At 38.5% G+C, this 25,840-nt stretch overlaps 1 protein-coding gene across 4 annotated transcripts in view; it reads left to right on the top strand.

Moving 5' to 3' along the window:
* NELL2 (neural EGFL like 2) overlaps positions 1 to 25,840 on the top strand; it is a 324,406-nt gene that overhangs the window by 202,334 nt on the left and 96,232 nt on the right. For all 4 annotated transcript variants that reach the window (XM_036067593.2, XM_036067591.2, XM_036067594.2 and 1 more), the window contains one exon: positions 25,115 to 25,237. In XM_036067593.2, coding sequence (XP_035923486.1) covers positions 25,115 to 25,237 — 123 coding nt within the window. The remainder of the gene's footprint in view (positions 1 to 25,114; positions 25,238 to 25,840) is intronic.

The raw sequence follows: 25,840 nt of genomic DNA, 5'->3' as shown, positions 1-25,840 counted from the left end.
GAATAATTGAATTATAGCTACAGCAAGAATTAATAAGATAATTCTAAGGATACTGGGATACTGGTGTATTTTGGTCAGATATCCTCCAGATATCTTTCCTCCTACATTATCCAGATAATGTAGGAGGAAGGTAGTTAATTCTACTTCCTTCAGTTTCTCTTATCCAGGCTTAATGCAGACATTCTTTTGTCTCCCTCTATTTTTTTTCCATAGGCTTCTACTTACATGTTTATTAACACTTACACTTTTTAAAAAATTTTTATTTAAATTCCAGTTAGTTAATACACAGTGTAATATTAGCTTCAGGTGTACAATATAGTGATTCAGCTCTTCTACACATAAGTGCTCATATCATAAGTGTACTCTTAAGCCACTTCACCTATTTCCCCCACCCTCCAACCTCCTCCCCTCTGGTAACCATCAGTTTGTTCTCTGTACTTAAGAGTCTGTTTCTTGGTTTGTCCTCCACCCCTTCCCTTTGCTCATTTGTTTTGAAACAACAGGTGTTGGCTAGGATGTGGAGAAAGGGGAAGCCTCTTGCACTGTTGGTGGGAATGCAAACTGGGGCAGCCACTTTCTTCTCCCTTTAAATGTTTTAATGCCATTGGTAAAATGTTGGTTCTCTTTATAACTTTGGGGTTTTTTTGGCTTTTTAAGTGGAAATGGTGATAATATAAAAAAATAATTCCTCCAATGTGTCAAACATAGTTCTAGATGCTTTACATATATTATTTAATCTTCAAAACAACACAATAATTTGGTATTATGAGCCCTATTGTGTAAGTGATGAGCATGAAGCATCGGCATATTCAGTATATTGTTTAAAATCACACTACTAATAAATACTGATGCTCATATCTTCTTGTTTTGAAAGCCATGTTTTTTTTCAATGAATGCATTTACATTTATAAATTTACATCTAATCGTTACTTAAACTACATCCCACAAATTTTAATATTTAGTATTCTATATATATTATTAGTTCTAAGTATTTCATAATTTCCATTGGGATTCTTTCTTAACCCTTGGGATATTTAAGTGTGTTTTCCCACTATGTGTGGATCTTTTGCTTTTACTACTTTATTAATTTACTTACTTAAAGTAACTTTTATAGATATCTGCTTTCATTTTCAAAGATACAGGTCCTATCCTCAAAGAGGTTAGTTTGTTTGAAAGTTTTTATAACAAATAAGAGCAATCAAGGGGTGCCTGGGTGGCTTAGTCGGTTAAGCGTCTACCTTTGGCTCAGGTCGTGATCCCAGGGATTGAGCCCTGAGATCGAGCCCCACGTCGGGCTCCCTCCTCAGAGAGGAGTCTGCTTCTCCTTCTCCCACTCCCCCTGCTTGTGTTCCCTCTCTCTCTCTCTGTCTCAGATAAATAAATAAAATCTTAAAAAAAAGAACAATCAAAAGAAGCCAATATAATATTTCCTAGGAGTTTTGAGGAAGAGGAATTCAATGGGGATTGTCTCAGTCAGAAACATTTTTGTTAAAGTGATGGAATATGAGTTAGGTGTTTCAGGAAGGATATAATTTGGGTGAACTGGGTAAAGAAAGGGGATTTTAGGCAAGGGGGCTAATACAAATGAAGTTATCATGGAATAAATACTGTGTTTCTGGAACACTGACTAGGCCAATCTTATTTTGCCCCGTGGAACACAGCACATGTCTAATCTTGGTTCCATTCAACAGTACTCAAAAAAAAAAAAAAAAATGTGCATAAGAATACTAAATCTCTGAGAGTATCCTTTTTATAAAAATAACTCTTTCCTCACTTATTATTCCTAATTGAGTCTCCTCATTATGACTCATCTGTTGATGTGTGTTAGTCAAACCTCATCCTAAAGTGGGACCCTTAAAATAGGACATGATCCTTACTTCAAAGGATGGTTCCAGAGTTCCAGAGTGAAACCCACAAGAAACACCATCTGTAAGATCTTGAATATTGGAATAGTGCCTTGTGGTAGCCAAATCCACAGGGTGGCCATATGGCTGGGACAGTCAAGGGGTAGCATATTTACTTTTCATAAGATACAACATTTTAATAAAGAAGATAATTAGATTGATTAGGTCAAATTATTTTAGTGTTTAAAAGTTCACACTTAGAATTCAACAGATCTGGGATGCTGGGGTGGCTCAGTCGGTTAGGAGTCTGCCTTTGGCTCAGGTCATGATCTCAGGGTCCTGGGATCGAGTCCTATATTGGGCTCCTTGCTCAGCGGGGAACCTGCTTCTCCCTCTGCCTGCAGCTTCCCCTGCTTGTGTGCTCTCTCTCTGACAAATAAATAAATAAAATCTTTAAAAATAATAAATTAAAAAAAAGAATTCAACAGGTTTGACTTTGAATCCTAGCACCCCCAATTCAAAGTCTGTGGCCTTAGATGAATTTCTTAATGCCTCATTTACCTCATCTGAAAGTGGGAACAACAATACCAATACCTATTTCATAGGGTAGTTGTGAAAATTAAATCAAAGGACAAAGGAAATCTCATGTTATGGAACTTCAAATATTGTAAAAGTTCAACAAGTAGTAGCTAAACATAAGCTTGGATACAAATGCCAGCCAAATGATGAGGCATTTTCCCGTTCATACCAACTCTATTTGATTATACCAGTATAAATTATATATACCCAAAGTAGTAGAATGTTAAATATGCAAAATATGCATATAAGTATTGCTGCTATATGGATAACGAACCAACCTCAACATAATTAATGTGGCTGTTAGTAATACAGAACCACGTATTTGTGCTTCATTATTTATTATAACATGTAATCAATAGGCCTGTCTTTTTAAAAGATACTTTTTTTGTTGAGTCAGTACTATTTATGGGAATCTTTTCAGAAGGACAAAGGCAGGTTAGAAAGGAAATTTCTATTTTTTTTTTAACATTCATCACAAATGTAAATTTGTACTATTTAACTGACTATTCTTGGTGTAAAATCTTGTCATGTGTATAAAAATAAAAAAGATCCCAAATTAAAAAAAAAAAAGAAATTTCTAAAGGAAACTGATATTCTAAAACCTTCATGTACTCCTAGGTCTAGGTTAGGAAATAACAATTTCAGTGTAGTTGAAAATGTATGACAGTGTCGGCAAATAGAAGATAATGCAAGCCAGCCTGTGTGGTTACTGGTGATGTCTGGAGGAAGAGATTTGCTAATAAATATTTTCATTCTGCATTTTTATTCAATTACCATACTATGCATAAAAATGAATGAGGAAAATAGCCTTTTAACCTGGAAGTGCCAGAGTTACCATGTATTATTTCATTGCATGTGCCCAGTCCATCTCTGAAATGCTGAGTCGGTCCATGAAGACCTTGTAGTAATGTATGTGACTACCAAGGTGACATCTGTACATTTCCAAAGCAACTTGCCTCTGGCATCTTTGTGATTCATTACTGCAGGAACAACACAACCCTGTGTCCTACTCTTAAACACAGGATTCCTGTAACTGGGGCTTCATATTTTAATCCTCTAAACATCAGTCTGGTTTCAGCTAATTCTAGTGACTAGATGATTCTATCAATAGGAAATATATCTTCAATAAACTAGGTTTTCTAATTCTTCTGAAGTGATTCCAAGTGATTTTTTTAAAAGATACACTAAACTCTGCTAATCCAGTATTTTGCTTTTACAGCAGACTCTGTTAATATGCCGAAACTGAAATTATACCCTTTCATACTTCAGTTTGAAAGTTATAATTTAGGCTATTTTTATAGAAATAGTTCTCACTCGTAAGTAAAATTAATACGGTAGAATGAAATTATATTATTGGACCCTTTTTTTTTAGGATTTTATTTATTTATTTGACATAGAGAGAGGGAGACGTCAGAAGTAGGCAAACAGGCAGAGGGAGAGGGAGAAGCAAGCTCCCTGCTGAGCACGGAGCCCGACGTGGGGCTCGATCTCAGGACGCCGGGATCATGACCTGGGCTGAAGGCAGACGCTTAGCTGACTGAGCCACCCAGGCACCCCTGGACTCTTTTTTTTTTTTTTTTTAAGATTTTATTTATTTATGTATTAGAGAGCGAGAGAGAGAAACAGCATGAGAGGGGAGAAGGTCAGAGGGAGAAGCAGGCTCACCGCTGAGCTGGGAGCCCGATGTGGGACTCGATCCCAGGACTCCAGGATCATGACCTGAGCCGAAGGCAGTCGCTTAACCAACTGAGCCACCCAGGCGCCCCCCTGGACTCTTTTTTTATCCAAATTTAGATATGCTTTATAAAATATCATATCTCTTGAAATGTAACTGCATTCACATAAAAGCCTTCTATTATATAGTTATTCTACATTGAGTGTAGAAGCTGTTAGTCTTAGCCCTCAGCTGCATATTTACTAGTCTCTTGACCTAGAAAATTTCAAATTTAAAATTACGAAGTGTGATAAAAGGCATGGGGTGGGGGAAAGCCCTTTAGTCTGAAGGATACATTAATCTAGCTCGTATCTGTTGAAAGTCTTCTATGGGCTGGGCACAGTGCTAGTCAGACAATTCCTGATGGACTTTACCATATAGGGGGTAGAGGTAAACAAACAAGTGGATGAATGTTATCAAATGCTAACTATTTGCTAGGAAGCTATGTTATGGATACCAGCATTGGGCACCTACTTAGATTATGTGATCAGATAAGGCCTCACTGGGGTCACGAGGAAGAGCCTGCAGAGGAACACTGCAGGAAGAGAAATTAGCAGTTCCAAACAGCCTGAAACAAAATGCTGACCAATAATTGAGGACACTTCTCAGGCCGGGAGAGTTATATAGGGTACAGTGGGATTGGAAATTGGAATAACAGATTTAGTCACTTCTGTCTCAGCTTGCACGAGACTGCATTTTGACCTTGATTGTGTCATATGGGAAGTAAGGGGTTTACCATGGTCTGTTTTATGGGTGGGTATGCTGCAATTCTTTAAGTGGTTACTGGATAACAGCAGATTCTAAAAAATTCAGGTGGGATTTACTGATTTTCCATGGCTTTCACTTGCAAAAGGGATTCTCCAACATTGGTTGTATCATTAACTAACGTTGCATGTTGTTTTATTTTAAAATGTAAAATTTTCTCCTCTTAGTACATTATTCTGTATACAGAGATTTATATCCTTATCTTGACTCATCATTCTTGATATTCATATGGCGCTTCCATCTTGAGGTTTGGATAGCACTTATCTCCCCCTAATTTTGTTACAAAGAACAAGAATATTAAATTGAAAAGTTAAGATGGGTCCAATTCTTTTGTGTCGCTCTGGAATAAAGATCACTGTTTCAAGTACTGTGTACTTGAATTACATATCAGCCCTCTTTTCACACTGAGCACATTCAACATTGATTATCAGGCACACGTCCTTTGCTTTTGACCTCCTCACCCATTTATTCTTTGGTGTCTGCTGATGATGCCAGACCGTGGTAGAACATGTGAAGCCAATAAGAACATGATTAGTTCCATTTAATGATAATCGGCCTTCTGGTATGGTTTCCAGGAATATATTGCATCATTAAAACAGGAACCACTTATTTGCAAAATCAAAATAATCTGGTTGCTAATGTATCTGTTAACAAATTGGTGTTATCCACAGGGAGAAAAGAGTGTGTTCCTTGACTGTGCTTGCAAAAAGAATTTGTGCTGCTTTCTCCAAAGTGGGACACTTTTTAATACTAAATTTAAGGTATTCCATCTGCTAATCCCAGCCTTAGAATGGAAATTTGGTAATTGCACTTGTTTTAAGAAAAGTAAAACAAGTTATATCTGCAGACCAGTGTGTCCCTTTGCATTTTTATTTTTTATTTTGACAGCCTATCTGTAATTGGTGAAGGATTTTGGCTGGCAGCCAAACTTAGAACAGTCAGCTATTACAGTTGTTTGTGTCTGTTTGTATTCTCAAGTGTCCTTTATAGTTGAAATGAAATAAGTAACAAGTTTGTAGAGCAGAGTACTGTAGATCAGGGTTTTGGCCAATGCTCTGTTTATTCAGTTCTGACTCTTTTGGTGTGTCTATTTTTCTATGCAGTATTTTGTGTGTCTTTATAACCAGTGAGAACAGATTCTTGACTTAAAGCAAAACTTTGTTAAAAATATTTGCATTTCCATGCAAAAAAAAAAAAAATGAGATGAAAGCAGAATGCATACACAGTACTTGAATTATGCTAAGTAATAAATGTCCACTTAGATTTGGGCTTTAATTTTTATACATTTATTTAGCAAAATATTGACCAAAATATGTAGGCAAAGATTTGGATCGGATTGACAAGAAAAGCAGTTCTGAATTTCATAAAGCATTCACCAGGGAAACTGTATTGTCAGCAGTGGTAATTACAGTAGGTAATTGTGTCATTTACCCTGTTACAGACCACTGAGTGTGAGGAGCATGGGACACACCAGCTGTCACACCCTGTTAGCTTTCACGTTCTGGGATTTGCAAAATCACACTAGGACTTACTCTTGGTGAATGGGAGGAAAACAAAAATAAACTGAGATGAAAAACTATTAGAGCTTTTACAGAGAAACTTTTCTGGAAAAAAAAAAAGTGTAAATTTCTGAAAAGTTAGAAGTCAGCATGGGCATTCCCCTCCTTCATGTTTGTTTCTTATACTCCAAGGCTATTGGGCCAGAAGTAAGTATAACTAAGATCCAGTTCTGCAGCTTATTAACTGTGACCTTGAGTAACTCATTTGATTGTTGAGCCTCAGTTTCTTCATGTGGTCAATAAAATATTTGTGAAGGATGCAACCTCTAAGGTTCACTTTGCCTTTTAAAATTCTGTTTCTCCTGGGAATAAATTCTCTTTTAGGTACTGTAGTTAACACCAGTGAACAAATTAGGGTCTTTGCCCTCGTGAAACTTATATTCTTTTTTTTTTTTAAAGATTTTATTTATTTATTTGACACAGAGAGAGAGAGAGGAATCACAAGTAGGCAGAGTGGCAGGGAGCGGCAGAGGGAGAAGCAGGCTCCCCGCTGAGCAAAGAGCCCAATGTGGGACTCGATCCCAGGACCCTGGGATCATGACCTGAGCCGAAGGCAGACGCTTAACGACTGAGCCACCCAGGCGCCCCTGAAACTTATATTCTAATGAGGAAGACGGACTGTAAATACATAAGCAAACAATGTCATGGAGTAGAACAGAGTGTTGTGAAGGAGTCCAGGTAAGAAAGGGATGTGAGACAGAGCCTCTCTGAGGAGGTGCCCTCTGAGCAGAGGCCTATAATAAATTGGCCAGTGAGCCCTGAAAACAGGTGGGTTAATAGCATCTCAAGAGGAGGGCCAGAAAGGTGTGGTGACTGTTCAGGGGACAGAGAGAGGCCAGTGTGGCTGGGAGGGGGACAGAGGTAGAGGATGGCTTCCCTGGGGCACACTGTGGCCATAGCAATGACTTTAAATTGTATTCAAAGTACGAAGAGAATCAGGGAAGGGTTGAGAGCAAGGGGGATATTGTGATCATTTTAAGTTTTGAAAGAATCATTCTGCCTGCTGTATGAAAGAAGAAGGCTAGATGTGGGTATATTTGCATTTTAACAATACTCTCAAGTATATTGGTATTTGTGTGGCCACTTAAAAATGTCATGCAATTTCAAACTTATAGGGAAAATACTTTGTAGAGATATTAGAGAAGATTAATGATTACAATTGAGGTTCTTCTGATATCATTTCTTCTTTCTTAAAAATTGCCTTTGAGTTCCATTTTACTTTGAATAAAAGAGAATTGACAGGAATAATCTCAAGGAAGGAAAAAATGCTAACTTCACTTGTGCCGGCAAACTTGAGTTTTTCGGCCCAATTCAGGAAAGACTGTGAGATATGATAATGTGTTGCTGGGTTTGATTAAACACAGAATAATGAATACTTTTCTAGGTATTTTTCTCTAGAATCATTGAATGGGGACAGAGAGAGGAGAGTTCAGGAGTATAAATCCAATTAGACCTGAAGAAAGCCTTTTGTTGCAAGTATTCGGCATTCAGGCCAGGAGCTTCTTAAAACATTCTAGATGGAATTTTCTCTTCTGTTGGTGGATCATGCCAAACTGATTTATTTTTTTATGCCTGAAAACATTCAATCAACGAACATGGAAGGAGCATTAATTTCCAGTCAAGCACTGCCAAATGCTCGGGGTACAGCAAGTGTATGTGCAGAAAGCATGGTGGTGATAATACGTCTGACTAGGGAGCTAGCAATCTCCTTCTTTCAAAGCTGCATTTGCACTTCAAATATACATTCTATCTTGACCTAGATCTATAGGGATGGCTAGGAAGTTGATTGGTGCCCATGATGGGAGGGCTGATTCTAACTATTCTTTGTTATGTCAGTTGGAATATAAAAACGAAACACATCTTCCTTGTCATCAAGGAGATCGTAACCTAGAAGCAAAGAGTGGTAAACAAATAGACAACTGCAATCCAGGGTGTTCAGTGCTATGATGGAGAGAAGCACAGCACGCTAAGAAACCAGGTGAGGCGAAGATGCTGAGCCAGGAAAATGATGAGGTAGCAAAGGGGATGGGAATTTAAAGAAAGAGGACAAGTCAATCTCTGTGCTTCTATCTTTCTGTCCCCAAAATAAAGATATGATTAACATCGGTATTGAATTTTTCCTAACTTTCAGTTGTTCAGAAACATATATATAAACATGAATGATTTACATCTTCTCTTCTAGAGAATTCTGTCTCTCAAAGGTTTCCAATCACGATCCCATCATTTTGTTTTTCCTAGCTCTGGTACTTTTAAGAATGGTCATGTCCCACTTTCCAAATAATCATTTTGAGTGTGTGTCTTAGTCTGTTGCAGCTACAACAAAATACCATAGACTGGGTGGCTTAAAAAAACAAACATTTATTGCTCCTAGTTCTGGAGGCTGGGAAGTCCAGGATGAAGGTGCTGGCAAGTTTGTTGTTTGGTGACAGCCCACTTCCTGGTTTGTAGATGACTGCCTTCTGTTGTGTCCTCACACGGTGGAAGGGGTGCAGGAGCCCTCTGGGGTCTCTTTTGTAAGGGCACTGATCCTATTCGTGAGATTTCCACCCCCATGACTAGTCCTCCCCAAAGGCTCCACCCCCTAATACCATCACACTGGGGGCTAGGCTTCAACATATGAACTTTGGGAAGACACAAATACTAGGTCCATATTTAGTTTATTATGTTGTCTTGGAGTATAATGGGTTGAGGATGGAGAATGCAGAGTCAGGTTAGAAGACAGAGAAGCAGCACCGGTCAACAGAGAAGTAAGTGCTACTCAACTTGTCCATCTGCCACGGAGGCCCAGGAGGCTGTTTGCACCAGCGGCTCTTCTTTGGTAATGGCAAATATTGCCATTTTGCCCCTTGCCTTCCTCCTTTGTCCCCACTTTATCTTGAAGGGACATTCTGAGTGAGTGACTGGATTTTTATCATTGGTGGGAAGCTATATAGAACATGTTTAAATAACGCGAAAAGCAGGAGCCTTTCAATATGTTTCTGTGCCAGTTGTACTGGATGGAGGCCCCCAGAGAAGGGAAGTGAGGGAAGAAGGCAGAGATCAGGGAGGCACTGGGTGTAACGAGAGGTGGGAAGAATGAGAGCATGAGATCGGTGAATACAGAGAGCAAATGTTTCCCCCAGAGCAGGATATTGCTGACTGTAATTAAAATATACACTTGCAATCGGGGAGAAGATCACAAGTTACAATATTGTAAAACTTTGAATTGTTACTCTGAAGAATAAGAGAAAGTGGGATGAGTAAATTGGAGAAGAGAGTGAGTAAAGCTTGCGGTTTGGAAGCCAGGGCAGGAAGCCGAGATGTCAGAGGGGGAGAAGTCAACAGAGAAGGGAGGATGAGGACAGGTAGGATCGGGGTTCTTCCTCACTTGTTGCCATGCTGCTGTTCCCTGAGCTGTCCATCTTCCAGTCTTGAGGTCAAATGTCTCTTCACATCCAAGCAGCGATCTGATTGGGCTCCCGGAGCCCAGAGGCTGAAGGACAAATAATAGGTATAAGGAGAAGGGAAGTGTTGTCGGCTTGTTGAGGTGGGGTGCACGCTCCTCAGGGAAGGTGAATGATGACAGGTTGGCAGATGAAAGTCTTTCTGCAATTCCTCTGAACACTTTCGGTGATTCCTGGGGCAAGAGCCCCCTTGGCGAGAAACAGAGAGAAAAGAATTACTGCATTTGATGGATACTTATCAAGTAAAAGTGAGTGATTCAGAATGAGGTTTAGAGTAAAAGCCATTTCAAAATTCTTGAAAAGAATATAATATAAAGAAAAGAGGCACTCTAACCATATTGCCAGAGGAGAAAATCCTTTTTGGATCTTAAAAAAGGTGGCTTTCTAAGTGACAGAAAAAAGATTTTGCTATACTCCTAAATTGGTTCCTGCCTCTCAAGAACTAAACAAAACACAGGTGTAAATGAGTCACCATCATGCTGCCTAACATCTTTACACATCCAGTGCAGACAAATGATATACATACATATACATGTATACACACACACGTATATAATACGTCCCCACGCAGACATCTTTATGCACACACATAAAGAGATACATTTATGTGTATTATTTTTATGAGGAAACAACATCTATAAATATCTTCAGGAAAAGGATTCTGCCTTATTTATCTTATAACAATCACAACTCTAAGCATAGAACTTTAACACATGTCTGTAATATCAATAAGCATTATTGCAATTAGAAATATTAAAGGATATTAAAAGATATTAGCTCTAAAATGTCAAAGATAATTAAATGCACTGCACACAGTACACACAGTAGCATGAAATAAAAGTTCACAAAAGATATCCATATCTGATGTTTCATCAAGGATCCGGAAAAACAGTATATATATAATTGTTCAGACTAGAGAACAGTCTCCTATCTCATATTTTGCTGTTGTAGAGACTCAAATAACGTGCTCTAAGAGATGGATTTTTGTAATGAAGCTCATTTTAAAAATTAAGCCACAGAGTGAAAAGGTTGATGGATTTCCTTTGTCCCATAGTCCCAACCTTTTAAAATCTGAGGAATCATTTTATTTTCTGTAAGAAGATGAAAGGTCAGAATACAGTATCTGATCCAAGTGTGGAAATCTTCTAAGATCATCTGAAACTTCAGTGGGAAGGCTGTCTAAGTTGAAATACTGTGGTTGTTTTTCCTAGACAATTTTGTATTTTATTTTATTATTTATTTATTTATTTATTTATTTATTTATTTATTTTTAGAGAGGGAGAGGGGCAGAGGGGAAGGGAGAGAGAGAGAATCTTAAGCAGGCTTCATGCCCAGCATGGAGCCCGACATGGGGTTCGATCTCATGACCCTGAGATCATGACCTGAGCTGAAATCTAGTCTGTGCTTAACTAACTCAGCCACCCAGGCATCCCGTTAATTTTATATTTTAAAAAATTCCTTTTTTATATGGTATGTTATTTTGAGACACTTGTTCTGGTATAGTTTGTTAAATATACTCTTTAATCTTACTGGGTTTTTTTGTGAGTATTAAAGCAGAGCAGGCCTTAAGAGCTTTCAGTGAAAGAATAGAACACATGGTGTTAGGTGGGGATGATTTTTTTTTTTCCAGCAGAAGTTTTCACTAGCTTAGTGAACACTTTTCCTTTCTTCCCTATAAATCTAAATGGAAGAACATGCCTCTTACCAAATTTAGGGGCAGCACTGATATGAAAACATAGGAGCAACAAGCTTGAACTTTTTCTTTGGTGAAGTTAAGTATCATTGGTGTCTTAAGCATTGCATAGGTACTGCTCTAAATGATAAATCCCAGACATGTTACATGGATTTGGGGTGAATGCAATGTAAAATGTAAAATACCGGATGTGAAATACTCTAAGAAACTGAAAATGTTGTTTTCTTAATAGATCTAAGCCTATTATTCATTCATCTACATTTAGCAAGTACCTAAAATGTGTCAGGTGTTATGGCAAGAACTGAGGATTCCAAGATCTATAATAAAAATTCTCTGTCTCAAGGAGTATACTGACTAAGAGGGGTTGGTGAGAGAATGAACAATCCCTGACCATGTGATAAGGCCTAGTCTAATACTAACTCATGAAACATTATTCTTTTTTTTTTTTAAGATTTTTTTATTGTTATGTTAATCCCCATACATTACATCATTAGTTTTAGATGTAGTGTTCCATGATTCATTGTTTGTGCATAACACCCAGTGCTCCATGCAGAACATGCCCTCCTCAATACCCATCACCAGGCTAACGCATCCTCCCACCCCCCTCCCCTCTAGAACCCTCAGTTTGTTTTTCAGAGTCCATCATCTCTCATAGTTCGTCTACCCCTCCGATTTCCCCCCCTTCATTCTTCCCCTCCTGCTATCTTCTTCTTCTTCTTTTTTTTTTCTTAACATATATTACAGTATTTGTTTCAGAGGTACAGATCTGAGATTCAACAGTCTTGCACAATTCACAGCGCTCACCAGAGCACATACCCTCCCCAGTGTCTATCACCCAGTCACCCCATCCCTCCCACCCCACCCCCCACTCCAGCAACCCTCAGTTTGTTTCCTGAGATTAAGAATTCCTCATATCAGTGAGGTCATATGATACATGTCTTTCTCTGTTTGACTTATTTCGCTCAGCATAATACCCTCCAGTTCCATCCACGTCATTGCAAATGGCAAGATCTCATTCCTTTTGATGGCTGCATAATATTCCATTGTATATATATACCACATCTTCTTTATCCATTCATCTGTCGATGGACATCTTGGCTCTTTCCACAGTTTGGCTATTGTGGACATTGCTGCTATAAACATCGGGGTGCACGTACCCTTTCGGGTCCCTACTTTTGTATCTTTGGGGTAAATACCCAGTAGTGCAATTGCTGGATCATATGGTAGCTCTATTTTCAACTTTTTGAGGAACCTCCATACTGTTTTCCAGAGTGGCTGCACCAGCTTGCATTCCCACCAACAGTGTAAGAGGGTTCCCCTTTCTCCACATCCCCGCCAACATCTGTCATTTCCTGACTTGTTAATTTTAGCCATTCTGACTGGTGTGAGGTGGTATCTCATTGAGGTTTTGACTTGGATTTCCCTGATGCCGAGCGATGTTGAGCACTTTTTCATGTGTCTGTTGGCCATTTGGATGTCTTCTTTGGAAAAATGGCTGTTCATGTCTTCTGCCCATTTCTTGATTGGATTCTTTGTTCTTTGGGTGTTGAGTTTGATAAGTTCTTTATAGATTTTGGATACTAGCCCTTTATCTGATATGTCATTTGCAAATATCTTCTCCCATTCTGTCGGTTGTCTTTTGGTTTTGTTGACTGTTTCCTTTGCTTTGCAAAAGCTTTTTATCTTGATGAAGTCCCAATAGTTCATTTTTGCCCTTGCTTCTCTTGCCTTTGGCGATGTTTCTAGGAAGAAGTTGCTGTGGCTGAGGTTGAAGAGGTTGCTGCCTGTGTTCTCCTTTAGGATTTTGATGGACTCCTGTCTCACATTGAGGTCTTTCAACCATTTGGAGTCTATTTTTGTGTGTGGTGTAAGGAAATGGTCCAGTTTCATTCTTCTGCATGTGGCTGTCCAATTTTCCCAACACCATTTGTTGAAGAGACTGTCTTTTTTCCATTGGACATTCTTTCCTGCTTTGTCAAAGATTAGTTGACCATAGAGTTGAGGGTCCATTTCTGGGCTCTCTATTCTGTTCCATTGATCTATGTGTCTGTTTTTGTGCCAGTACCATACTGTCTTGATGACAGCTTTGTAATAGAGCTGGAAGTCCGGAATTGTGATGCCACCAGCTTTTCTTTTCTTTTTCAACATTCCTCTGGCTATTCGGGGTCTTTTCTGGTTCCATAAAAATTTTAGGATTATTTGTTCCATTTCTTTGAAAAAAGCGGATGGTATTTTGATGGGGATTGCATTGAATGTGTAGATTGCTCTAGGTAGCAATGAAACATTATTCTAAGTGCTTTGCATGCATTACCTCAGTTAATCCTTGCAACTCCATGAAGAACATATAGGGCGACCATTCCTTATATACAATTCTGAACTCCAAAAACCAGACAGCTCTAGAAGTTGAATGTTTATTTTTAAAATTCATTTGGAAGCAAAATTTAATCTGATGGGATGCTATTTCTCATCTTTGTTTATCTAATTTGAAATGAATAGTCATACTTTCACTACAGAAATATTTGTTTGATTACTGAGTACTGTCCCGGATCCTGCTGGAGATTTTACTTGTGTATTATTATTAGGCCCATTTAACGGAGGAGGAAACTGTGATTTAGAGAGATTAAATGATTTGCCCAAGATGTGATAGCTAGTAAAAGCCAGGATTGATCGGAGGCAACCTGATTCCAAAGTCCAAACTCTTAACTACTATATATTCTAGCTTTCAAGTGTTATGAGGGAATTGAGCACAAGGGCTATGGGGCTCATCTAAGTTTTAAGGAAGGTTTTCTAAAGAAAGAGGCATTGTTTGGTTGGAATGGGAGATGAGTAGGAGAGTTAGTCACAGAAAATGAGGAAAGGCTTTGTGGGCAAAAAGCAGGGATACATGTGAAATATACAGCGATTGGCTGGTATAATACTTGGCTTTTAGTAGAGTCTCAATAAATGACATTTAAAAATGATGCAATGGGGGAGTTTTAAATGGTGCACTTTGGTGACAGCAATGTGTCATAATATAAGTCTTGATGAGTAGGCAGAGTGCCTTGATGGCTAGTAAGAACAATGGTATGTCTCTGAAAAAATTAAGAGAGAAGAAGAGGGAATGGGGAGGAGAGAGATAGAGAAGATCAGATTTTATTTGAAAAGTCATTGTGATAATGGTCTGGAGATGTACAAAACAGGGGCAGTATTGTCATCATGAAGCTATTGCAATATTCCGGAGGAAAAGGAAACATTTTGTGCCCAAATTTGGGCAACTGAAGAGCAGTGGGATGGAGAGTGGGGCGAGGAGTATGGAAATGAGAACAGCCAAGGAAGTAGAATCCAGATGAATTGGTCCCTGGATGTGGTGGGTGGGAGGAAGGGAAGAGAAGTCTATGGTGACCCCCAGGTTCCTGGTTTGGGAAGAAGAAAGTCTTAACGGTGGATTTAGCTACAGATTCATCTGTGGGTGGGAAATCTGAGAGTGTTCTTTCCTGATGACCTGGTAGTCTTCTGTGAAGTTACTGATAGGGTTATGTGCCATGAGTGAGGGACTGAGGATGGGGCAGGCATTCGAAAGAGAGCAGCATAGCTGCTGAGGGGAATGGAAGAGAAAGCAGATGTGCAAACTGTCACTATAGAATATCTGGAATATTATACATTAGCAAATCTCTAAATGTTTTGCATGTTTGATTGAGATACACTTTATAGTTACTGATTCAGTCTTTAACAAATATTCTTTGGAGACCAGTTTGTGCCAGTCATTGTGTGGATATCAGGGGTCATTGATGAATTAGATCTAAGGTTTGCTACTTAGGTGGTTATCTGACAGATTTTGGGTGGGGAGTATTTATTGTTTATTGTCACCACTGATAGAGTAAATGCAATTTCCTAATATGACTTTGCTTTTATATTTTGACTTCTTAATTTTCTTATCCAAACCAAACCAGACCAGACCAAAACAAGAACAAGAATAACAAAGTTCCTAAAAGTAAGAAACCCTCTTCTCTATTCATCTCACCACTCTCTCACTCCCAGTCACCCAGATTTGAAACTTGTGTTATTTTCAAAGTCTTGCTCTCAGTTCAAAAATTGATTCACTGTGGTTCGCCCATCAGTTCTATGTCAGAATTTACTCCTCTTCCACCATGATTTTGTCCATTCTTCTTCAGGCCCTCTCCTCAACACAGTTTCATTCTACAAAAGCATAGGGGTGGGGATGAAGAAAATGAATAAGACAAGATTCCTGCCTGAAAAGATTGTGAACTTTATGTTCTCACTTCCCAGTTATTCTTCCTACATCCTGTAGGACTTCCGTATGCCACACATATACATTGCTCAGCACGGTGCTTGCCAGGTGATAAGCACTCAGCTTCTATTTGCTTTGCACCCATTCCCCTCCTCCTCCTTATTCTTTTGCTTCACCTCTCAGTGTTGTACAGACTGCTGTCTCAACTCCTAGTAATAACCCAATTCTCAAAAGGAGAAGAATCAAAAGGAAGAAAGAAGGACTTAAAAGAGAGAGAACAATGCTGGCTTGCTAACATAGGACACCCACTTTGTTAAGGAGAGTGGGTCTCTCCTCCTCTACACATCGCTGTTCATTTCCCTAAAAATCAACACCCGTTTTATCATGCTGCCTTTCACTGTACAGCTGGAAGTGGCTTTGTATTGCCCGCCAGATAAAATCATGTCGTATTCCTGACCCTGTCCACACTGATTGCTCACTGTTCCCTTTTGGTCATCACCCAGGCCAGTTCGGCCACTTCAGGACTGCCGTGGTCTGTATGCTTTTACCAGTTGCACCCATGTTCTCTCCATATGGAATGCTCTTCCCCATCTTTCCCCTTTTCCTGTTAAAACCCTTCCCATCTTTCAAGACTCACTTGTTTGGCCTACTGCCTATATAATACTTTCCTAGACCCCTCAGTCAATCCTCACCTCTCCTTCTTTAAGCCTCACGAGATCATTATTTATAGGTTGTAGCTTTTTAAAACATGGAAGGCCAATCCTGCCTTATCACTTCCTAGCTACATGATATTGGGCAAGATATGTATTTTCTCTGAGAAAGCTCTGTATTCCCATTTGTAAAACAGGAATAATAATAGTGCCTCCCAGGTAAGGCTTTGTGGAGACTGAAGGGGATAATGCAAATAAAACACTTAATACAGTGCTTGATAGCATCTAGTAAGCCTAATAATTAGCTAATGTCATTATTGTTCCTATTACTATTGTTTTCGCTCTTAAAGCACTAAACACTTTTGAGAATATATCATAGTTATCTATTCAATCCTGTGATAGTTCAAAAGTTTCTCGAGGTCATGAATCCCAGTTCATGCATCTTTGCATCCTCCAGAGCGCAAGGATCACACAGAGAAGCTTCATAAATGTGTTGAAAGAAAAAATACAAATCATCTGCTGATAGTTACAAGAATTTTGTTGCCCTACAATGTGTTTGGACAAAGATTATTTCATGAAACGCCAGAAAAAGCAAAACGGGTTTTTTACTGTAAAATCAGAATTTGGATTACCTTGCAAAATTATTATAAAGATAGAGGGGAAACTTGAGTGTGCTTTGGTTGTTAAGATGCTTGATCAAATAAGGATTAGGAAGAGAGGCTGAGCATACCAGTGAAAGGACTAGAAGAAAATAAACCAAGCATGTCAGAGGAAAGATGTCTGAACAAATTCTTAGTTGCCAAACAAAATGAAGAATAATAAGAAGTCAGTATTGAATTGGTGAGGTCAGTGAATGGGAAGCTTGAGTAGTGAATAAAAAATACTTGGGTGTTAAAAATGCATTTTAGTGGGTTTGCGGCCCATGTGGGCATTGAATAGGGTTAAAGTGTAATTTCTTGTAGTCCCTTTAATAGTGTTAAAATTAGGTTTCTGTTAAAATGACATTGTGGTAGATTTTTCTTTATAATATAAAGTGAATAAGTAAGATAATCATAAGAAACAAAATGAATAGCTTTTGGTAAGTATGATAGCAGGTATTTTTTTCCCCTTGTTGTAACCATTGAGAGTAGTACATTTTGGAAATCAAAGAAATGTCCCAAATGCATTTGATTTCAGAAAAGATTATGAAAAGAGAAAGTTCTGTGAGACATCTACATTTTCTCCACAAAATTGAAATAGAAAAGAAAGGACATTATTTAGCTAATAAATGCAAAAGAAATTTTCCCACTGAAGTAGGTAATAAGATGAGAAAGTAACTAATATTTATCAAGTGGCTATTATTTGCCAGGGTCTTTACATCCATCATGTAAGTTTACTCTTTACAACAGTTCTCTAATCTAGGTCTTAATCTCTTCATTTAAACTTAGAAAGATTGGCTTACTTTGTAAGAGGCCAATGAGAACTAGGAGAAAATGGCATCAAAAATCAAGCCTGTGTGTGTAGGGGCGCCTGGGTGGCTCAGTCGGTTAAGTGTCAGACTTTGGCTCAGGTCATGATCTCAGGGTCCTGGGATCTGCCTGGAGTGGGGCTCCACGCACAGTGGGGAGTCTGCTTCTCCCTCTCCTTCTCCCTCTGCTCCTCCCCCCACTCATATGTGCTCTCTCTCTCTCTCTCAAATAAATAAATAAAATCTTTTAAAAATATCAAGCCTGTCTAGAAAACTTAACATATCACACTGCCTCCCTGCTATTGCTCATTAAAATAGTACATAATTTTCTCATTTTTTTCTCCTCTGTCCTTTATATTTAGTTATGGTCCTAGTACAGAACAGTTGATGGAGGACATTTTAAACCATTCAGTGAATTGCAACAATGTCCCTGAGAGTCAACAGTCATTAGGATATGCACGTTGTGATTGCAGGGATATGTATTGCTGGTGGCAGCATACACAATATCTTCGTATACCAGACCACCAAACATCGAGGGCACGGAAGGAGGGTGAGGGAGAGAAAGAGTTCTCGTTCTTTTTGTTAGACCCCCAAACCATCTACCACTTGTTGAATTGTAATACAGAACGTTCTCTCAATTCAGTTTGTGCTCATCTTGAAAAGTTCTCCATAGAATAATTATTGTGTGAATGTAGTAAGGAGCTGTGGACAAGTCCAAAGAGTTGTTTAGTTTGATAAATAGAAATGACATATTTTATCTGAGGACTCACAGTGTTGCCATTCTTTTTAGAGTAAAATAAGAGGTCTCAGTACTGCAGACCCGTGGGCTATCTTGTTTTGATGCTCTTCGTCGGCCGGTGTAGGTAACTACATACTTACTTTGGTGGGAACCCGTATGAGTGAAACTCATGGGTGAGTTTCCGCAACCTCATTGATATCTTACAGCAAGCAATCTGGTCTACAGAAATATAAGAGGAAAATGACTAAGCAGCTCTACATTTTTGAGATAAATCATCCTTCTAAACAAATAGTTTGATGGTTTCATTTAACAGCTCCTCAAGAAGAATTTGCATTTCTGTGGGCTTTCTTGCTCCAAGATTTACTCAGGCTTAAGCCTGAGGGAACTTGTTCCCAGGTTTCTAATAAGCAGATAACAGTTAAGACCTGAGGTAGGTTGTCCCTATGTTTAGAGCCATATCCTGCCACATTCTAAGAGAGAATTTACTCATTGTAAACTTATATTCCAGGAAACACTTGGGTCAGGGAAAGTGAAGAAGCTTTCTTTGTGGCACTTACACCTATATGTTATGATAGCTGCTGTTTTCCCAGCATTTCTGGATTTGGACAGGAGAGTAGCAGATGCAGCATGGACAGTATAATTCTTGTGACTGAAAAAAAATCCATCAGAGGAAAAGAAAGATTCTCTGAGGATAGTGAAGGTATATTATAATCTGTTACCAGAAGAGCGGAATCTAGAGTCTAAAGGTGTCAGAGGATCTAGTATACTGCTGGAGGGTGTGAGGCAGAATTATCCAGAAGCAGTGGACTCTGTTATCAGGGCCTGGCCAGGTGTCAGAGGAGAGGACCCTTGGATACTGGAGGGGTCTATTTGCCAAACCATTAATGTTGATCTTCCAGAGATTTTTCAGTTGGGGGAATGAGTGCTTGAGTCTAAGTTCTGTGAGCTGGTCACTTTGTTTTACAAACATTTGTATTTGACTATATTGGTATCTTCCTTTTCTTTTTTTTTCTTTTTTTTTAAATTTTATTTTATTATGTTATGTTAATCACCATACATTACATCATTAGTTTTTGATGTAGTGTTCCATGATTCATTGTTTGCGTATAACACCCAGTGCTAAACTCTCAGTCTTGTGAAAATATAGATTTTAGTATGAACAGAAAGTACCTCAGTGCTTTGCCCTAAAGAGTTCTATAATTTTAGTAATGCTCCTAAAGTCTTAAGAAGACTAGATAATAGGGGCGCCTGGGTGGCTCAGTCGGTTAAGCATCTGCCTTCAGCTCAGGTCATGATCCTGGGGTTTTGAGATCGAGTTCCACGTCCAGCTCCCTGCTCACCCTGCTCAGTGGGGAGTCTGCTTCTCCCACTCCCTCTGCTACTCCCCCTGCTTGTGCTCTCTCTCTCTCTGTCAAATAAATAAATACAATCTTTAAAAAAAAAAAGAATACTAGATAATACGAGAGAGAGAACTTCCTAATTGTGAAGCAATGGAAGACTCCACATATGACAAGAAGACATTAAATGATTGTAAACATTAAAACCCAAAACCTCTGGGCAATTGCAAAGGAAAACACTGGGATTAAAAAAATAGATTGGGGAAAACACACACAGTAAATATGTCAGGCAACCCTACTGCCTGGCAATCAATAACCTAGATTTTGGGAGTCAGATATGATTCACAGCTCTACCTCTTACTAGCCGTGTGATCTCAGGCAAGCTACTTGACCTCTCTCCAAGCCTAATTTAATTTTTTTTGAAAATAATAATAATGTTTCCTAATTAATATGAGGATTAAATGAGATGGTGTATACTATAAAGTATGCAATATGTAGTAAGCACTGAATTATAGCTACGGTTATTACAAATCATTCAGGTTCATTCGAATGTGTGAGAGGTTCAAGATTCCAAAAACAAAAGAAGCAAAGTACATGAATGCTGTTTCATTTTGGAATCTGCATCTTCCCTACACACATAACAATATCCACGTCAAATGCTCCATTCTCCATGAAGTTATTCTTGAATTCCTATCTGACCCAACAGAAATGATTTCTTACCCCTTTGATCTCTGCAGCTCTATGTAAACAGAGGTTTCTTCTTTACTTCATTATTTCTCATAACAAAGCCATGTATTAAAGGCATTTGTATTTTTGTCTTATCTCCCCAACTAAACTATAAGCTTTTTGAGGGAGCTACCATTTATAATCACATTTTTTATAATCACATTTTTAATCCTAAGAAAATTGTAATGCACAAATAGACCTTGAAGAAAATTGTATGTAATTGAACTGAATGTATATCTACAGATATACTTAAATTACTTTTCACTCCTATTTTCTGTAGTATTAGTATTTTGTATCAGTGAAATTCTTGAATAGAGCATGTGCTATGTGTATTGTATGTCTGTGTTGAAATCATAGTAAGAAAAGCTATGTGAATTTTAACGTGACCGTTTTGTCTCTAGATAGTACATTCATTTTGGAAACAGCTCAATATGAATACCAAATTTCAAGCTCAATTTAAGTCCAACTGTATGTAACAATGACCGATGACTTGTTAGGTATGGAGTCTTAAAATGATTTTAGAGACATTAAGCTACTCAGGTTAGGAGTTGATCAGTGAAACTGAAGTATTATTGTTCTATGTGACATTTAGATAAATCCAAGTGTATGTAATTATCACTTTTTTTCTGTAGAGGAATTTGAATATATTGACCCCTGTCACTGGTATGAAATCAGTTTTACGGAGTACATAAGGATGCATAGCAAATTATGGCACATAGGACAAATCTTTGCCAGCTATCACTATAAGATTATTGAGTCTATGTATAATGTATTGTGATGATTGACAACTACATTACTTTTGTTTAGTACTGTTGAGTGATGTTTTCTTCCTGTATGTTTATTTTTTCCATTTTAAATTTAAAATGTGTAGATACAAGATGTGATCAATTTTGATTAAAATAATCATATGCTATTATTTTTAATGAAGAACAATTAGAGAGAGGTGTATTTGGTTTCAATCCCAGCTTTTATCTGGACTGTCGTGTCACATGAACAATGAAGATTTTAACTGAGGATGTGAAAATAGCATTGAATCTTAGGAACTGGATATTGTGAACATCAGGTCTGAAATGTCTGCTTTTCAATATATATGAACTAACACTTGAAATTCATTTACTACTACATCCTGCCATGCTCTTCTCAAACACTGCAACATAATATTGATTTAAATCTTATCTTAATATTTCCCTCATTTTATTTAATTTAACGTATTGTATGTTACAAATGTTGGAGGAAGTATTAAAAAAGGAGAGCCTGACTGGTGGGTTGCTGGTGGAGTCCTCAGGGATATGTGAGTCAGGGAAAGGCTAAGAAGTTGACATTTGACCAAAACTGGACATAGAGCGGCAATAATTACCTATTTACTGAGATGACCTTATATAATATTTGCGCCGTCTCACTCACATTCTGTTTTGTGGAGGGCTATCAAATTTAAGTTAATTCTTCTGTGAGACATAGACGTTTCTTAAAAAAAAGATTTTATTTATTTATTTGAGACAGACAGAGAGAGAGAGAGCACAGGCAGGTGAGGGGCTGCAGAGGAAGAAGCAGACTCCCCACTGAGCAGGGAACCTGAAGTGGGGCTTGATCCCAGGACCTTGAGATCACGACCTGAGCTGAAGGCAGACACTTAACCCACTGAGCCACCCAGGCACCCCGAGACATAGGCATTTTTTAAAACTTTTCCTAAGATCACGGTTTACTGTTAGTTGATGGTTATAAGTATAACCAACTTTAAGTAGTGTGAAAAATTTTAAAGTGACAGTGTAAAGGAATTAATATTTTCTGTTCTCTAAGTATGTCTTGCTACCTTAATTAATATTTGAAATATCCCAAACAAAATATCACCACAGTAAAATTAGTTAAAAAAAAAACAGTTTAGATTTTCAGTAGCCTTCTATTTAGCATCTTGTCTACAACTGAACGAATTGAGATTGGCTTGAATTATAATGGCAGAGGAAGCATTTCCTAGCTTTCTTCCTTTGGTCATTTATTCTTTTAATTGTATATTTAATAAACATTCTTTGAATGCTGAAATGAAACACAAATAAATATACAAAATTCTTGTCCAAAAATTAACAGTTCCTGGTAGAGCATGAAGATGGAGAATCAAGGAGTAGTAGACATTTCTGATAAAATACAGTAACAGAGCCTTGTATATGGTGCTAGGGAAAACAGCCAACAGCCCCTAACTCTGCAGGAGGGGGCGAGAAAGGTGTTTGCACGTAAAACGAGACTTTTTAGTGTGATCTTTAGAAGTGGTAGGGGTTTGCCGGGAGAGTCAGTGGGGCAGGCACCTCAGGCACAGGGAACGGTATGTGTAAAGGAGCGTGTGGTGTATTTCAAAACCTGAAAACTTTCTTTACCCTCAAATTGCTCAGGAGCATGCTTACTCATTTCAGTGACCTCGAGAGTTAATAACAGGGGTAACCAGATCCCGGGTTGTGTAATTAATTAACGTGAATGGGAATCATCATACTGGGTTCTAAGCTCATCCTGCTAGGCCCCTCCTCTATGGAGTGAGTTCTGTCTAATTAAGAAAACAACCAAGGCAGGGATGAAAACAGCATCAAATCAATCAGCAGCTGTCTTTAAAGAGCCTACAGCTGTCCATATAGAGATTTATAGATTAACTGCAGCACTTTGAATTGCACTGGGAAGAAAACTGGCAGCAGGTGCAAACTTGAGAGTGTAGATTTATTTTGCTCCAGGCAGCCAGACTCAGGGGTAGGTAGACCTGGCCCTCGGAAATTGTATAGTGGTCCAACGGTAGCCCCTATCAGGAGACCTATGTGTAATCCAGGTACTTTCTAAGCTATCATCGATGGGCATGAATTTGTAAAAAAACTGTGAAAGTTTCTGATACTAGATAATAAAGGTGGAATTTCCTACAATTTGGGGACATTCAGCCAGGGATTTGGAGGATATCTATTCATGCAATTCTAAAACCTTAATGATTGAGAGCTCTCTTTCCTCTGAAAGATTATTGGGAATAATGTCTAAGAATTTTATTACAGGGCTATAGTTCAAACTATTATAACTTTGCACTTATATGTAACGCAGGGCACAAAATGTTAATCTTTATTTGAAAAAATATAGCATTCTATTTTAGTAGTTGAAATAAGTGATTTTAGTCTAATCTCAATATGCCCAAAGCAATTTTTTTTCAAGTTATAAATACATGATTATTATAATATATTGTCTGGAATAATACATATATTGTCTAGAATACAAAGACTTCTAAAATGAAAAGTGAATACTTCTTTCTGCTTTGATGATTTATATCCTAGTGAATCAAAAGCTCAATTAATATAAGTGTATTAAAATATATTTTTAATTTTAGGCCTAAGTAGTATTTATGTAAGAGACCACATGATGAGTAGTGCCACTTTAGGGATTTTGCTGAACTAGTTTATATACATTTCCTCACTTATATTTCATTTCCTACTCATCTTGATTTTGATGTCAGATCTGTTTTCTTTCTCATATTCACTGTATTTATTCCTTATATTTACATTTCTGCTGAACACAGAGCTAGAATTCTGACGTTGCCTAATGCTCCTGTGAACTTGGGCGGGCGACTTAAGCACTCGAAGCCACTATTGACTCGTTGTTAAAATGGCTATAATGATATTGGTTCTACCTCTCTCACAGGGGTGCTGGGAGAATCAGATGATTCAGTGCTTTCTAAAGTGTCAGGTTGCCCACAGTGAAAGGAAGTACCATATCGATTGTGTGTTTTAAAGTTTGGATTTGCACATATCATAAAAGCAAGTTGTCTTCTTTAACAGAACTCTGACACTTTCTTTGCAGAAGGAGAGAACTTTCCTAAGGAGGTCAGATATTCCCCAAGTAGTTTGCGTGTGTATCTTTATGTCTGGGAGTGTGGTGCGCAGCTGATAACTGCACCCTAACTAACTCCCAGGGCTTCAACTCTATTTTCCTGCAGGCCGGGATTCATGAGGCAATACAATTTCACATCCTTTCCTAGCCCCTTTTTCATGCTACAGGATGAAGAGAGAGGTAGCAGATTTATTTCATGAGAATAACTCCCCCAAATATTAATCACAGAGACTGTATACAGCGGCTCTGGGATCCACTTCTGAGAATGATCCACACTCTTGCCTCTCCTCTTCTTCCATTCCTTCCTCCTCTTGGTGGGTCTTCTGTCCAAATCCTTTTGCATTCAAGGTTTGTGGATGTGTAAACTATGTATGGATTTCAAGAGGAGTATACAATATTCAAAATATGAGCTCTTTTTTAATATATACTTTGTGGAAATCTGTGTTTGAAAGAAATACCACGCAATAACCAAGATGCAGAGGCAGTTTAAAATGCAGTCTCTTTGAATATCTGTCTTTGAGTAACCAGACTGTATTTCTCATTCCAGAACACGACGAGTGTATCACAAATCAGCACAACTGTGATGAAAATGCTTTATGCTTCAATACTGTTGGAGGACACAACTGTGTTTGCAAGCCAGGCTATACGGGGAATGGAACCACATGCAAAGGTAAAAGGTTTAAACGGCAGCGCCCGGGGCATTAAGGATAATGCAGTCCCTCTTCACCTCCCTCCATTCCTTCTCATCACTGTCATCTCCCTTCCAGGGACTTCCCACACCCCTGAGAGCTTTGCGGTGTGGCTCACAGTCTTCCCCCTAAGGAGGTCAGATATTCCCCAAGTAGTGTTTGTGTTATGTTGGTGTTTACGTGGCCAAACTATTCAACAGCGTTGATGTAGCGTTCCTTGACCTCCACCACAGTGGTTTCCATCTCTGTTCCTGTCCAGCAGACCACACCCATAATCACACCTGGGCACTTTTGTATGGAACTGTTCCACCTTCGAAATCTCAAACGTCAACTTTGCATCATCTTGCCCCAAGTCCTTCTGCTTCCAGTTTGCCTGCTCTGTTCTTTCCATGACTCTTGATCTTCAGTTGTGCAGTACATACAATTAACAGCATCACACCAGCTACAGAAGTAGCGCCATTTCTCTGATCCTCCCTTTTCTTTCAGTTTGCCAGTCTCCTCCCAGGTTCAAATACTTATTTTTGAATCCGAACATGACAGCTGTGTTTTTCTGACAGTACAGTTACCCATTTGTTCTACTACCA

Source organism: Halichoerus grypus, chromosome 6, assembly GCF_964656455.1.
Source record: "Halichoerus grypus chromosome 6, mHalGry1.hap1.1, whole genome shotgun sequence".
NCBI classification, from domain to species: Eukaryota; Metazoa; Chordata; class Mammalia; order Carnivora; family Phocidae; genus Halichoerus; species Halichoerus grypus.
The sequence above is the reverse complement of the archived record's forward strand: the minus strand, read 5'-3'. Positions and strand labels throughout refer to the sequence as shown.